General features: G+C 53.1%; 1 protein-coding gene across 1 annotated transcript; it reads left to right on the top strand.

Annotated features, from left to right (window-relative positions):
• The first annotated feature begins 264 nt into the window (after positions 1 to 264).
• Positions 265 to 14,761, top strand: FDFT1 (farnesyl-diphosphate farnesyltransferase 1). Its single transcript, XM_065835787.2, has 8 exons — positions 265 to 426; positions 1,737 to 1,834; positions 6,507 to 6,690; positions 8,125 to 8,253; positions 9,255 to 9,446; positions 10,428 to 10,604; positions 11,289 to 11,441; positions 13,118 to 14,761. Exons 1-8 carry the CDS (start codon positions 325 to 327, stop codon positions 13,337 to 13,339), a joined length of 1,257 nt encoding a protein of 418 aa, XP_065691859.1. The 5' UTR covers positions 265 to 324; the 3' UTR covers positions 13,340 to 14,761.
• The last annotated feature ends 457 nt before the right edge of the window (positions 14,762 to 15,218 follow it).

Here is a 15,218-nt window from a genome sequence, read left to right as displayed (position 1 = left end):
CAACGGGGCCACGCGTGGGCCTCCAGTTCCCCCGCCGCCGCCTTCCCGCTCCGCCGGCGTGTGGCGACGGGCGCCGCTACCCAGTCAGCGCCGGCCGGCGGCCGTCACACCAGCCCCACCGCCTTCCGATTGGCTGGCGCTCCTCTGGTACGAGCGCCCTTCAGCCAATAGGCGCCCCGCCGGCCAACCGAGCGATGTACTGAGTGAGCTGATTGGCGGGGGGGCGGGGCAAAGGCGGCCCCGCCTGACTCCGGTTAACCACCGGGCGGGGAAGGGGGGCCCGGCGGGAACGCGCGGTATCGACGGGGGATCAGCGGGGGCCCCATGGAGCTGCTGAGGAAATGGCTGGGCCACCCCGAGGACATCTACCACCTGCTGCGGTTCAAGATGGGCGGCTACCGGGCCGTCATGCCGCGGATGGACCCGGTGAGCGGGACGGGATGTGATGCCGGGGCCGGGGGGAGGGGATGCGCTTTTCTATCTCCATCGATCGGATGGTGCCCGGGAGGGTGGCGGTGGTGCGGGGGCCGGGAGGAAGAAGAGGAAGAGAAGGAGGGAGCTGTCATCTCCCTGCGCGGCTGCGGCGTTGCCGTGGGTGAGCGTTCCACGGCCGGTGCCCCAGCCCGGTGTTACCCGTGGGCTCGGCTCGGTGGGATTCGCACCGTCTCGGTGCTTCCCGGGCGTTGCACCGACTCAGGGCTCTCAGTCATTGCACAGGCTCGGCGAGCACCGCACCGGTTGTTGGCTTTCGGTGCGCCGGAGCGGACCGGCCCTTACCGCGCGTTGCCCGTGGCCGGTACCCTGCGTGCATCGCACCGGCTCCCAGCGATGCGCGGGCCCGGTGCTTTGCAGGTTTTCCACGCATTGCACAGGTGCTTGACACTGGTCCCAGTGCATCGCGAACCCGGTGCCACCGGCTTGATGTTTTCTGTGCATCGCGCCGGCTCCGGGCGTTGCACGGTCACGATGCTTCATTTGCATCGCACTGACTCAGGGTATTGCTCGTCCCGGCTGCTTTGCAACGGCTTCGTGCATCCCGTGCGTTGCACGCCCCCGGTGCTTTCCGTGCATGGCAGCAGCTCCGTGCATTGAATGGCCCCGGTGCTTTCCGTGCATGGCAGCAGCTCCGTGCGTTGCACGGCCCCGGGGCTTTCCGTGCATGGCAGCAGCTCCGTGCATTGAATGGCCCCGGTGCTTTCCGTGCATGGCAGCAGCTCCGTGCGTTGCACGGCCCCGGGGCTTTCCGTGCATGGCAGCAGCTCCGTGCGTTGCACGGCCCCGGGGCTTTCCGTGCATGGCAGCAGCTCCGTGCGTTGCACGGCCCCGGGGCTTTCCGTGCATGGCAGCAGCTCCGTGCGTTGCACGGCCCCGGGGCTTTCCGTGCATGGCAGCAGCTCCGTGCGTTGCACGGCCCCGGGGCTTTCCGTGCACGGCCCCGCCGCTCGGACGGGGCGGGCACCGAGCGGGTTAAGGGGGCGGGCGGTCCGAGGCGGGCGGAGCGGGCGGCAGCCCCCCGCCGCCGCGCCCCCATGGCGGCCAGCACCAAAGCCGTGTCCCTCTTCAAGCGGACACTGACCCTGTCCCCACCCCGGGGACCCCCACGGGCGCTGGGGCGGCTGCGGGGCGGCGGCGGGCGGGGGGTGCAGCAGCAACGCGGTGTCCCCGCTGCCCTCACGGCCCCGCCGCCGGCCGCCCCCCGACTCCAACCGGCCCCTTGTGCCCCGCTCTGCCCGCAGGACTCGCTGGGACGCGGCCTCCGCACCTGCTACCGCTACCTCAACCAGACCAGCCGCAGCTTCGCCGCTGTCATCCAGGCTCTGGACGGAGAGCTAAGGTGAGGGGGGGACAGGGGTGGCTGGGAGTTGGTGGGTGCAAGGTCCCCCCGACACTGGCACTCCCCAGGGGGTGGTGAGTGCAATGTTCCCCCGACATGGGGGCTCCTTGGAAGGTGGTGAGTGCAATGGTGCAATGTCCCCCTAACACTGGGGGTCTCCAGGAGGTGGGGGGTGCAATGTCCCCCAAACACCGGTGCCTTTCAGGAGGTGGTGGGTGCGATGTCTGCCCAACACTGGGGCTCCCCATGAGATAGTGGGTGCAGTGGTCAATGCCCCCCTGACACTGGGGGTCTCCAGGAGGTGATGGTTGCAATATCCCCCAAAGAACAGTGCTTTTCAGGAGATGATGAGTGCGATGTCCTCCCAATACCAGGGCTCCCCAGGAGGTAGTGGGTTCAGTGACCCCACCTCCAACACCAGGGCTGCTGGTAGGTGTAGCTTGCCATATTTCTTTAGCTATGCTGCTGGGAAAAGCTCCTTTTCCCCCCTTCCAGTGTAGCAGATTGCCCAGTCACTGGGCTGGACTGGCCAGCAGACTCACTGTACAGCCCAACGTGGGATTTCTCACGTCTGAGCTGGCTGCGTGCAATTCATCACCCCCCCAAAACTGGTTTCTGAGCAGGCCTATGGACAGGCACTACAGCTGCTTGGCCAGCAGGCGGTTAAACACACACCGCCTGGCCGTGTGCTGTTTGTGACACCCCGGGAATGTGTCCTGGCAGTGCCAAGGCTGGCGATGGCCTTCGGGATGGCCCCGGGGAGGTGTCACCGCTGCTGGGAGGAGGTGAGCAAAATATTCGGGGCTGACCGAGGCTCTGGACCCTTCCAGAAAGGTGTGTTTGGAAACATCCACCACAAATACTGTGCAAGCATCGGAGGCGACTTGCTGCACACCCTGTTTTTTTGCTGTGCAAGTTTTGCTGAGCCATGCAGGAAAGTTTCAGATGGTAATAGTAACAGAGGATGCAAAGCTCAGCTGGCCCAGAGCCTCATGCATATATATATATATGCTCTATATATTATATTCACACAGAAATAACTGATATCGTCAAGCAGATCTCTCTCCAGTTAATCCCAAAATGGATTAATCACCAAAATCAGGGCTTCCTACGAGTAGCACTAAGACACGTCTAATGCTGCAGTTGTGACTCTGCTGAGCGGCTGCAGGCACCAGCCCAAACACTGGGTCATCTGTTGGGTTTCTGAGCCCTGGTTTGATGTTTTGGATGGTGCCCCGTGGTTGTCGTCCAGCATTTATGAAATTGGTCATCTGCAGCCTGTTTTATGGGAAACGCAAAGAAATTCAGTGGCTTGGCTGGGGTTGTGTGGAAAGGTATGAGCGGAGCCAAGAATTAAGCTGCTTTTTTTCCATGCTTGGTATATTAGCTCACGTAGAAATTAAGAAAAAAAACCAGGCCAATTAATAAAACACCTTGAAATGCGTTAGCAGTGTGGGTATGGGGCATGTTTGCCGTGATCATCCCGCAGTTTTCCTTCTTGTTTGCCTTTTTTGTTCTTTAATCCTTGAATTGCATCTTGCTCAGATCAGGAAGGCTCCCCACCCTCAGGGCACAGAATCTTTTGCCTGGCATCTTAAAAATGTTTTTACTGGATCTTCGCAACCTGGGGCTGTGAAGGGATTGCTGCTGAGTTACAGATTGCTGCTGAATTACAGCCGGCTCTGTAGCGGATCAGAAGAAACGCATTTTCAAAGCCCAGTAGCTCCGCTGGAGAGTTTAGGGACAAAAGAGGGAAATGCAAAATAGGCAGAATATAGGAATAGCTTACAGAGGGAGTTAGTTTTGCTGGATTGCGTTGCAGAAGTGCTTTCGTTGATGTTGTAATGGGGTTTAAGTTGATCTGTGGTTACACGCTGCTTAATATTTGCCACTGTGCTTGCTGGTTGGAGGAATTCAATGTGAGTTGGGGTCTGCGCCACAGCCCCGTCCCCTCCCCGGTCACAACTTTGTTTGCAGCCTCTTTGGAGTGAAACCTCCTTGTTTGAAGGCTGGGAGAAGCGTGAAGCTCTTGCTCCCTGGTTCACATCCCTGCTCCTGGGAGAGTTTCCACACGCTCCCCAAGGACTGCTGGAAAATGGAGTGCTCAGAGCGATGCTCGCCAGCTTCGTGGACAGGACTTGAGCTAAAATGTTTGCTTTCTTCCTGCTTATTATTTTTGGCCCCATAAACCATGTGTCTTGCTGCTCAGTGCTGCGTCCAGCTCCATGGTTTGGGCATTTTCTTGGAAGGTGGGTGGCGCTAAACTGCGGCTTCATCGGCAGCTGAGCCAACATCCTAACTCCTGGTGTTGGAGAGGGGAGGGATGGTGCTGGAGCCCTACAGTCCTGCCTGTCCCTGGGACCCTTCGGGATCAATTCCTGCAGGTTCAGCTGCTTTGTGGGGAGGACCAGCCTTGTGGTGGCAAGGAGAAGGTCCAACCCCTGCCATGAGCAGGGACATCTTCACCAGCTCAGGTTGCTCAGGGCCCCGTCCAGCCTGGCCTGGGATGTCTCCAGGGATGGGGCATCCACCACCTCTCTGCCCAGCCTGGGCCAGGCTCTCACCACCTGTGTGGTGGCACCAGGGTGACTGTGGTGGCAAAGAGAAAAGAGACCTTCTCACCTGGGAAGAGGAGAGCTGCACCTAGGACAGGGCTGGAGCTTGAGCCCTGAGATGGAACCAGGTTTGCTCTTTGGAAGTGGGCGCTCCCAGTTGTGCAGAGGGGAGGTGATGACGGGACGTCCTCTTCCCAGCGCTGTCATGCATGTTTTCTGGTGGAGATTGTGGTTTTGGTTGGCCTCTGTCATTCCCATGGATCTCAGGTTGGCACCCAGCTGGGACCGTGGTGCCTGGGAACCCTGCAGAGAAACAGGGAGCTGGAGCAGACCTCGGTCACTGCGGAGTTGTTTTTATGATATTTCATAGAATCATAGAATAGTTTGGGTTGAAGGGACCTTCAAAGCTCATCCAGAGCCACTCCTGCCATGAGCAGGGACATCTTCACCAGCTCAGGTTGCTCAGAGCCCCGTCCAGCCTGGCCTGGGATGTCTCCAGGGATGGGGCATCTACCATTTCTCTGGGCAACCTGGACCAGTCTTTCACCACCTTTGTTGTAAAAAAACAAAATTCTTCCTTTGGTTTGCCCAAATCACCATAGAGCTAAATCTAGGATATGACAGAATTTAGGGATGCAGATGCAGAAGTGAGTTAAATAAGTGTTTTTAACCATTATGGGCTCTGGAGGTGTTTCTAGCTCTTCCCTTGGCACAGTGTAGATGCGAGAGATGCTTCTGGGATGGAGTTTCAGGCTCTGCTCAGCCTTTTCTTGGTTGCTGCTGGTGGAAGTTGCTGCTGGAGGGGATTGGGAGTCCTGGGCACTTGCATCGCGTGGGGTGAACCTTTGCAACTCAGTTGAAATGGAATAAATCAGCCGTGCAAAGGGACAGGAGGGCATGAGGAATCTGGTCTGAGCACTCACATGCGTGATTTGACAGACGTAGGTATTAAGTACCCTTCAATTAAGCAAAAAATGCCAAATTTAACAGTATTGACTCTATGAGCCAGTTGGTTTTCCCTGGCTGCTTAATTACTGCTTGCTTTTTGTCATCCCAGGATAACAACGCTTTTGTCTAGTAATTAGCGCTTAAGCAGTCCAAGCTAGTTACCATTTGTCAAACAATTAATAAATGTATCATCTCCTTGAAGTATCACTGTGCTCATTTAGAGCTCAGGTGTTATTTTATATAAATCCTGGAATCTAAGCCAGTATTTTTCACCATCAGGACTTCTATTTTTCCTTCAGCTGCAGAAATACGGACCCTGGATGGGGAGGTTGATCCCCTTATTTCCCCCCTCCAAACAGGATAAAAGGATGCTGGGTGCAGAGGAAGGAAGTGATAGGACAAGTACACCTGTTTGTTTTTCCTCTTCCTTATTTTGCATTAATTTTTTCCAATCAGTTGGCCTCAGGCTCTGTCCTGTGGGTCCTGGCGAGCCCTGGCCTTGCTTGCAGGGTTGGATTTGGTAGTTCCCAGGGAGACCTCACAGGTCCATCCATTCCCCAATGCATATCTTAGAAAGCCAAAAGCCATGGCGTAGTTCTCTGCATGAAAGGAAAAAACTGTTATTTCCCATCCCAGCTCAGTCGCGCTGGAGCTTTCGCAGCGCTCAGCTCATGAGGAGTTTGTGGTGGAGGCACCTCTGGTCCTCAGGTTCAAGGAGATGCTGAGCCAAGGTAGGTTGGGAGGTGTTGCTGGTGGTGCTTTCCATCCCTAACCTGCTCCTGTAACCCGAGCAGGACGTTTCTAATGTATTTATTTCATGTTCCCTGGGAAGCTGACACCCTGGATCTAGTTGAAGATGTCCCTGCACATTGCAAGGGGTTGGACTAGACGAGTTTTGAAGGTCCCTTCCAACCCAAACCATTCTATGGTTTGATGGAAGAGGGATTGGACACAGACATCCCTTGACCAAAGCTGGTTTCCACGCTGTAGGAGACACTGGGATACAATGGTGTGGGCTGGAAAGGTTTTCATACCGCCACTTTCCATTCTGAAGTACTGTATTGCTTGAAACGCAAAAGCGAATTGTTCTGGAAGTGGTTGTATCTTCCAAGGGATCAATGACAGGCAACCCCGTGTAAGGGATGATTGTTCTTTTCTCTCCTCCCCAGACACGCCGTCTGTATATTCTACCTGGTTCTCCGTGCCCTGGACACTATAGAGGATGACATGACCATCAGCTTAGATGTCAAAGTCCCGATGCTGCACGAGTTTCACTCTTATCTGTACCAACCAGAGTGGAAATACATGGAGAGCAAGGAGAAGGACCGGCAGGTGCTCGAGGACTTCCCCACGGTGAGATGTCCACCTCCTTGCTTCAGCTGCCTTGTGTCACTTTGGTTGTCTCTCCGTGTCACACCTGAGCTCGTTCAGTCCCCACCGAGCCCGTAGCTCTTGGGACTGGACACAGAGCTGGAGTGAGAAACCCACATATTGTGCAATTCCCTGTATGAACCAGCGGTGATCTGGCTGTGGAGAGTGACAGCTCTGAAAAGTGACTTTTTGCCTCTGCTGTTGGAAGAGTAAATGACTTTCTCCTTGTGGAGAGAGATTTGGATTTGTGCCCCACCACTGAGCTGGGTGTCACCCCTAATAAACAGGGAGAGGACAAAGCTTGCCTGGCATTGGCTTATGGATGGACCAGTGTTTGTGGCGGTCCTGAGGGATCTGCTCTAGAGCTGTAGGGGTCTGTCTGCAGATCTTTGACCTGATTATAGGATAAAAACCACCTTTTTGTAGCAGTGGGAATGGGGTAATTGTTTGGAAAACTGAGATGTGCTGTAGATTTTGATGCTCAGCCCTGGGATAACAGTGGCCGTGCCGTATCTGGGTGGGGTGTTCTCTGTAGGAGATGCCTGTGTCATGGGATTCTTGATGTATAGGTAGGTGTTCAATTAGAAAAACTTTAGAGAAGGTGTTTTTGGCACTTTGTTGTTCTTTCTTGGTGTGCTTGTGTTACTCAGGCAATCTGAGATCATATCCAGGGATGATTTTAATAGTGTTTGTTAGAGGTGTGCTGGCAGATCATGCTCTCTCTGTACTGAATTCAAGCCGTTGAGACAGAAGCAGAGCCGATATGTTTATTTTACAGAGTGACTGAGACATGGGCTGGCTGTACTTAGCCGCTGATGGAAAATGAAGCTCAGCACAATATAACGTGATGTTCCACAGTTTTGGGAAGGGGAGGACACGCTCTTTAATTATTTTTTCAGCGTGAGAGCGACTGAGTCACTGAATCATGTTATTGGACACAAAGAAGAAAGATTTCATGCTTCCTCTTGTCACTTGATGCTTTTCCAGTTGTGCAAAATGTGCCTCGAGGAGAACAGAGCTCCAGAATCCTCCCCTGTCTTTTCCCATGGTTGGCGTGGTGGGGATGCTCTCACAAATGACAAAAACAAATAGCAACTCTGTGCACCAAGCGTAGGTAGTTTTGTCCCGCGACTCCCAGATGATACCGCTCCAAGGCCACAGAGCCTTCCCAAAGATATTGCTGTGTCTGATCTGCCGCCAGAGACCGAGAACAGACTGAGCTTGTGCTTTAGGGGCCTTGAAACAACCCTGGTTGTGGGAGTTGTCCTAGATCTCCAGCCAGGGCAGGATAACAGCTTGGTAAACAGTCCTTTTTAAAAATTATTATTATTTCTTAATAAATCTTCATCTCTGCTATTTATTCCTGACGCTGTCTTTTTTTTTTTTTGTTTGCCCTCGTGGTGGTTTGTGCTGCAGATCTCCATGGAGTTCAGGAACCTGTCAAAGGTCTACCAGGACGTGATTTCAGACATCTGCCGCAAGATGGGGGTGGGCATGGCGGAGTTCTTGGAGAAGAAGGTGGACTCCCAGCACGAGTGGGATAGGGTAAGTCAGCCCACAGGAGTGGACTGAACATGAGCAGGGTCTGCGTTGTCTATGGGGACAGAGCATCTCTGTAGGGAAGGGGGTTCAGCTGGATCAATGAAGCTTGAGAAGGCTTTTGGAGGCTGCTGGTCCTGTGGGTAACAGGAGGATGGCGTGGGTTGTTGGTGTTGCCCACCAGCATGTGTTTTGGGTGACCTATCACATCAGCTGTTGCCCTGTGGGTGATTCATTCGGCTGCTGGAAGCAAAGCGGTACCTTGGTGGGACATGGTTGGTGAAGTGTTTGCTGAGGGTGGGAAAGCTGAGATGTCCCAGGGAGGGACATGAGAGGGACATGCTGGGCTTGAGGCCTCCCTGCAGTGCTGGTCCAGCTCTGGGTCCTCAGCACAGGACACACATGGAGCTGCTGGAGAGGGGCCAGAGGAGCCCCAGAAGTGATCCGAGGCTGGAACAGCTCTGCTGGGAGGACAGGCTGAGAGAGTTGGGGTGTTCAGCTGGAGAAGAAAAGCTCCGAGGAGACCTTAGTGTGGCCTTTCAGTACTTAAAAGGGGCTGATAAGAAAGATGGGGACAGAGTTTTGAGCAGGGCCTGTTGCAATAGAACAAGAGGTGATAGTTTTAAAGTAAAGGAGGGGAGATTCAGGCCAGATATGAGGAAGACATTTTTTACAGTGAGGGTGGTGAGAGCCTGTCCCAGGTTGGGCAGGGAGGTGGTGGATGAACCATCCCTGGAGACATCCCAGGCCAGGCTGGACGGGGCTCTGAGCAACCTGAGCTGGTGAAGATGTCCCTGCTCATGGCAGGGGTGGCACTAGGGGAGCTGTGAAGGTCCCTTCAGCCCAAACTGTTCTGTGATTCTATGAACTTACAGAAAATGTACTGTAAATTACATCTGAGCATGATTTTTGCCAAACCCACTGTGGCAAACCAGCAGCTGTTTGTAACTTCTCCTTTATTTTTCTTGTTTTTCTTTGGTGCCCCTTGCCCTCTCGGTGCCTTGCAGTATTGTCACTACGTTGCTGGGCTGGTGGGGATCGGCCTTTCCCGTCTCTTCTCTGCATCAGATCTAGAAGATCCCATCGTTGGGCAGGACACAGAACTGGCGAACTCCATGGGCCTCTTCCTGCAGAAAACCAACATAATCCGTGACTATCTGGAGGACCAGCAGGACGGGAGGGAGTTCTGGCCCAAAGAGGTGAGGGGAAACGCTGCCTTGGACCAAGTGTTTCTGTTCTGTCCCTTTGGAAAATGCTCTAAGACTGCAGGTGCTGTTGTTGCTGCTCTGACACAGGGAGTTGCATGCTCTCATTAGAAGGGTTCCTGCTGGAATTTTCTTTGAAATCCCCAAAGTCAGAGGTTTTGTTGGAGTCTGTCTTTCATACTTCTGTGCAAGACCTGGAATGGATGAAGCAAACCATCCATGCTTCCAATCTCAGGAGTATTACAGGGTGTGGAAGGTGCACAGCTACAATTGTATTGTCTCTCATGTCCCTCTAAATCAAAGTTAATTAAGACTTGATGGTCTGCTGTAATTTTAAGACCCTGCAGTCAAGGAGGGCTGCAGAAGATCACTGCTGTTGGTTGTGCATCTTCTTGATCATAGCAGTTCTAATGCCAGCTGGCTGATGAGTCCCACATCTATCTATAGATAGATGTGGGGATGAGGTGAAGTCTCCCTACACTGCCAAGGACTTGTTGGGCAGCTTCTTCCCCTCTCTGTTACGCTGGCTGAAGGAATGAGGGAAAATAAGACAGGGTGAGATCTCTAGAGAGAACCGAGTCTGTTCCCAAAGGCAGGAGCAGCTCTGCCTGTGCCTGACAGATGTTTCTCTGCTTGTCTTGAGGCTCTCCAAAAATCTCTCTCCATTTTCCACGTGGTTCATGTGTCTCATAGAACATTTCTTGACGTCAGCCCAACCTGTGACACATCTTTTCCTCACCCTGCCTAGAGAAGATGTGGAGATGAGTTGCATCCTTCCTCTTTACAATCCCTCGGTATATACAAAGGCCACTGTCATGTCTCCACAGCCTGTCCTTCCTTTTTTTAGCCTATTAAGCTTCAAGGCTTTTGTGGGTCTCTGGTGGCTCTTGTTGCTCTCCCAGACCTCAGACTGTTATTGCTGTCTCATGGCATGAATGTACCCTCCAACTTGTGTATTCTTATTTTGATGTCTAGGTTTGGAGCAGATACGCAAAGAAGCTCTCAGATCTTACCAAACCAGAGAACATCGATTTGGCTGTCCAGTGTCTGAATGAGCTCGTCACCAATGCCCTCCACCACGTCCCTGATGTCCTCAAGTACTTATCTCGCCTGAAAAACCAAAGCGTCTTCAACTTCTGCGCAATCCCCCAGGTGAGTTACGTTTTCAAATGGTTCTTCACTGTCTGCAGCCCACCTAAGGAGAAGCTGGAGGTGAAGCAGGTTATGGTAAAGGGTCTAGAGAACAAATCTTATAAGGAGCAGCTGAGAGACCTGGGGGTTCAGCCTGGAGAACAGGAGCTGAGGGGAGACCTTCTGATCTCTGAACTGCCTGAAAGGAGCTTGGAGCCAGGGGGTTCGGGCTCTGCTCCCCAGGAACAAGTGATAGGATGAGAGGAAACGGCCTCAAGTTGTGCCAGGGAAGGTTTAGAGTGGATATTTGGGAAAATATCTTAACAGAAATGGCAGTTGGGCATTGGAACAGGCTGCCCAGGGCAGTGGTGGAGTCACCATCCCTGGAGGGGTTTAAAAGGCATTTAGATGAGGTTCTTAGGGACGTGGTTTAGTGGTGGGCTTGGCAGGGTGCAGTTAACAGTTGGACTCGAGCTTAGAGGTCTTTTCAAGCCAAATGATTCTATGATTCTGTGCATCATGTTGGTATTAGCCTGTTTTATTCTCCCTCTCTATGATCTCTTCTTTCCTGGTACCGCGTGTTTCTGCTGTTGGTGAGATTGTGGCTTCGCTCCAGTGTCTTTGCCCTTGATTTCTCGAGGGCCAAGGTTACTCCCTTAGCAAACTCCTCGCGATGCAGTAAGGACTCTTGGTGTTTCTCCGTAGGTGATGGCCATTGCCACGTTGGCTGCCTGCTATAACAACAAACAGGTGTTCAGGGGTGTCGTGAAGATCCGGAAGGGACAAGCCGTCACTCTCATGATGGATGCCACCAACATACAAGCTGTCAAATCCATCATGTACCAGTATGTGGAAGAGGTAGGTTGAGCAACTTCTCGGGCCATTTCTGTTTGTTCCCGTTTTCATTCTTGGGATGGAACTGGGGACACATGTGAATCTGTTAATCCTTTCCTTATATCTGTCAGTTCAGTGGTGGCAGGGCATGGTGACCCTGATGTGGTTTTGGCCTGGACCAGACTGGCTGCTTGATGTGTTCCCTTGAATGCTCCCTTGGCCCGTGTTGAGATGTAGAGACTGAGGTCCTGCCGTCCTTCTGGTAGAGAACAGAGTGAATTTTAGGGTTGTCCTATGCAGGCACAGGAGTTGGACTCAATGATCCTTGTGTGGGTCCCTTCCAACTCAAGACATTGAGCAGGCACAGAGGACCTTTCCCACAACACACCTCTGCACATGTCCCATCATCTCCCCATGGGCTGCTCCAGCGAGCAGTCCTGTTTTCTCAGTGTCTGTAGCTGCAGCATGATCTGGTGATGGTTTCTTTGTGCTCCATGGCCAACAGTAAACACGGTGGTTCAAGCAGTGGGACTCCCAACTTCAGGTTATTGCAGAGGTTAAGCGTTCAAATGGAGGAACATCTGGTGGATAGATTCATGGGAAAAAAAGAAAGCCCCAAACCAACTCCACCGAGGGTTGTTAGACAAAAAGATGTTACTTCTACACCAGGGAGACCCTAAAACATATGTTTTTAGAGCTCACTTTGCAGGTTGGCCAACCCCATGACAAGGGACAGTGACACATTAGCCAAGAGGAGGGTCTCTGCTAGTGCACGCCTCCCTGGGACTTGTGCAGACAAGTATTGTAAAGGCCATGGGGTTTGCACACCGTGAAGAGAAGATCCCAAAAGACCATGGGGTTATCTGATGAATCATAGAACCATTTCGGTTGGATGAGACCATCAGGATCAATTCCAACCATAATCTAACCTAGCTCTAGCATGAACCCGTGTCCCTAAGAACCTCATCTGAACGCCTTTTAAACCCTTCCAGGGATGGTGACTCCACCGGTTCTTGGCAGTCACTGTCTGCTGGTCACACTGGGCTGTCCTCCCTGGTTTGGGGTGGGCTGCAGTGCGCCGCAGTGAGCCAGGATTGCCAGGCAAGACACGCTGGTCCCAGCAACACCAGTTGTGATTGAGGGACCCTGGCTGGTGCTGTGCATTCCATCTCCCATTGCGGGGTGCCCTCAAGAGGCTGTTTGGCTTAGTGCACTTCTCAAGGGAAATGGCATCCCTGGCAGGCCATGGTGCTCCACCACTGACTGCGCTTCCTCTTAGAATCATAGAATCATTTCAGTTGGAAGAGACCTTCAGGATCATCGAGTCCAACCATAACCCAACTCTAGCACTAAACCATGTCCCTAAGAACCTCATCTAAATGCCTTTTAAACCCCTCCAGGGATAGTGACTCCACCACTGCCCTGGGCAGCCTTTTCCAATGCCTGACAGCCCTTTCCGTTAAGAAAATTTTCCTAATATCCAATCTAAACCTCCCCTGGCACAACTTGAGGCCATTTCCTCCCATCCTGTCACTTGTTACTTGGGAGAAGAGGCCAACACCCTCCATGCTCCAACCTCCTTTCAGGCAGTTGTAGAGAGCTAAGGACATGGTAGCACTTAAGGCTTCCTCTTCCACTCCATGATCCCATTTGTCTCCTCAGCCTTGGGTGGGAAGCATAACTCCTTCTCCCATCCCCAGATCTACCAGAAGATCCCAAGCACGGACCCGTCGTCCAACAAGACGCAGCAGGTCATCGCCTCCATCCGCACCATGAGCTTCCCTGGTGGCCCCATGGTGTCGCGCCACCACTACTCGCCCATCTACTTGTCCTGTGCCATGCTCCTGGCCGCCCTGAGCTGGCAGTACCTCAGCACCATCTCCAAGGCCACCGAGGAGTACGTCCAGGCGGGAGAGAACTGAAGGAATGTGGGGGGAAGATGTGGTCGGTGGATGGACAAGAGGTAGGAGGCTCCTGGTCCCCTGCCAGAGGGGACAGCCGGGCAGCGGGTGCCATGGGGCCGGGGACGGTGACGAGGACGGGACGCCGGGGAGCTGCATCCCGAGGGGGACAGCACGGCACTGCCGGACCCTGCTCCTTGTCGTCTGCTTGGATTGTTACAAAAACTAATCGGAGTCTTATTGAGGTTTTTTTTTTCCCTTCTTTCCCGTTGGATGATTTACCTTAAATTTGATTATTTTTTTGTTGTTGTTGTTAGGATGGTTTTAAGTGGAAACTCCCATTACCTCCTTTCTTGCTTGAGATTTGAGACACTTTTCCAGCTCAGAGCTGAGCAAAACCTTCTGGGTTTTGCCTCCCTTTTGTTGTTTCTTTGTTTGTTTTTTGGTTTTGTTTTGTTTTTTTAAGCAGCCTCTTCCCCATGGGCTCCAGTGCCTGTTCCCCACTGGAAAGATGCTGCTTCAGCCAGGAGAGGAACACGCTTCCTTACCCAGGGAGAAAGTTCTGGCCACCTTCTGGCCCTAAGCCTGGGCTGGTTCACTTGCTCCAGCTTAGCAAGAGGCCGAGGCAATCCACATTTCTTTTGTTGTGCTGAAGGAGGCTGCTAGGCTTGAAACAAGCCCTTTTAATGTTAAATTTGTAGGAGGCGGGATGCTCTGTCATGCTCTCCCTAGCTGAATGTCACCTATTGCAGCTCCCTGCCTTCTATCAGATGCCACCCTGCGCTTGCACAGCTGCGGATTTTAGCAGCTGGGGAGGTGGTGAGATGAAGATGGGAGCTGTTTGCACAGCACTGAGGTGATAACCCCAATACCTGGCACCCCTGTGGGGTCTGAACCCCTGCTGCAGCCCAAGGGGACGGGTGGTCATGGCAGCAGCTCCAGGGGAGCAAGGGTCTGCACCATACTGTCCCCCAGGAGATGGTTTTGGCCACCCAGAAGGCACCGGTGATCCCTGCTGTGGGGATGAGCCACCGAGGGGGTGGCCAGGACCGGTTTCCTTGGCTCCAGCTCGGGATGATGCTTTGGGTTAGACCGACATGAACTGGAAGAGGCTTCCGCTGCTGCTTTGAAACTGGACTTACTTCGAGAAGGAAACGACGCTTTAAAGGCAAACCCTGTTTTCTGAGGGTGGATTTCTGGTTTTGTGGTCCCTGTCGCCCCCAAATGCTGCTCCTTTGTGAAGGGAGGACAGACAGCCAGTCAGCCCCTGTCCTGGAGCTGGGTTTGGTGGCTTTGGCAAGGCCAAGCCATGTCCAGACTGTTCCTCAGAGGGAGGACCCCTATTCCACAAGTACCCCTGTAGATAGTTTTAAGCTGTTGTTCAAACTTTGTGCAGCTTCCTGTCTTGTTTAAATTAAAGTTTCCTTTGGAAAAAAAAAAAAACACACCTGTTTAATTTTATTTATTTATTTTTTAAATCATTTCTTCTACATTCATAATTCCCCACCCTGCCACAAGTTACAAAGCCTTCAGACAAAATGCAGTTGCTTCCTTGCTGCTACTGGGAGCATCTCGTTAAAGCAAAGGAATAATGAGTGACATCTAAAGGTCAGTAAATTAACTTTTAATGGACCCTGCACTTCAGGCAGCGGGGGTGGTGGCACAGCCCTGGGCTGCAGATGTTCTCCAGCGCTTTGGTGCATCTTCCTCCCCCCAAACCCTCTGTGCAGAGATGCCCTGGTCCATGTTGAAGCCCCTTCCCCACCATCAGGAGTGGGCAATGCCCACAGGCTCCCCAGGAAACAACACAAGTCCCACTGTCCCCAGTATGGCCAGAGCACAGGGCTGGGACTGACCACCCTTGCATGAACACAGAAGGGTCTCACCTGGCTTCCACAAC

The sequence above is a fragment of the Patagioenas fasciata genome, chromosome 3 (assembly GCF_037038585.1).
Source record: "Patagioenas fasciata isolate bPatFas1 chromosome 3, bPatFas1.hap1, whole genome shotgun sequence".
NCBI lineage: Eukaryota > Metazoa > Chordata > Aves > Columbiformes > Columbidae > Patagioenas > Patagioenas fasciata.
The sequence above is the reverse complement of the archived record's forward strand: the minus strand, read 5'-3'. Positions and strand labels throughout refer to the sequence as shown.

Coding starts and splice junctions, on each gene's coding strand:
- FDFT1 (XM_065835787.2), top strand. CDS start 325: ATGGAGCTGCTGAGGAAATGGCTGGGCCACCCCGAGGACATCTACCAC. Junction 1,835..6,506: donor GCTCTGGACGGAGAGCTAAG/GTGAGGGGGGGA, acceptor TCTCCTCCCCAG/ACACGCCGTCTGTATATTCT. Junction 10,605..11,288: donor ACTTCTGCGCAATCCCCCAG/GTGAGTTACGTT, acceptor GTTTCTCCGTAG/GTGATGGCCATTGCCACGTT.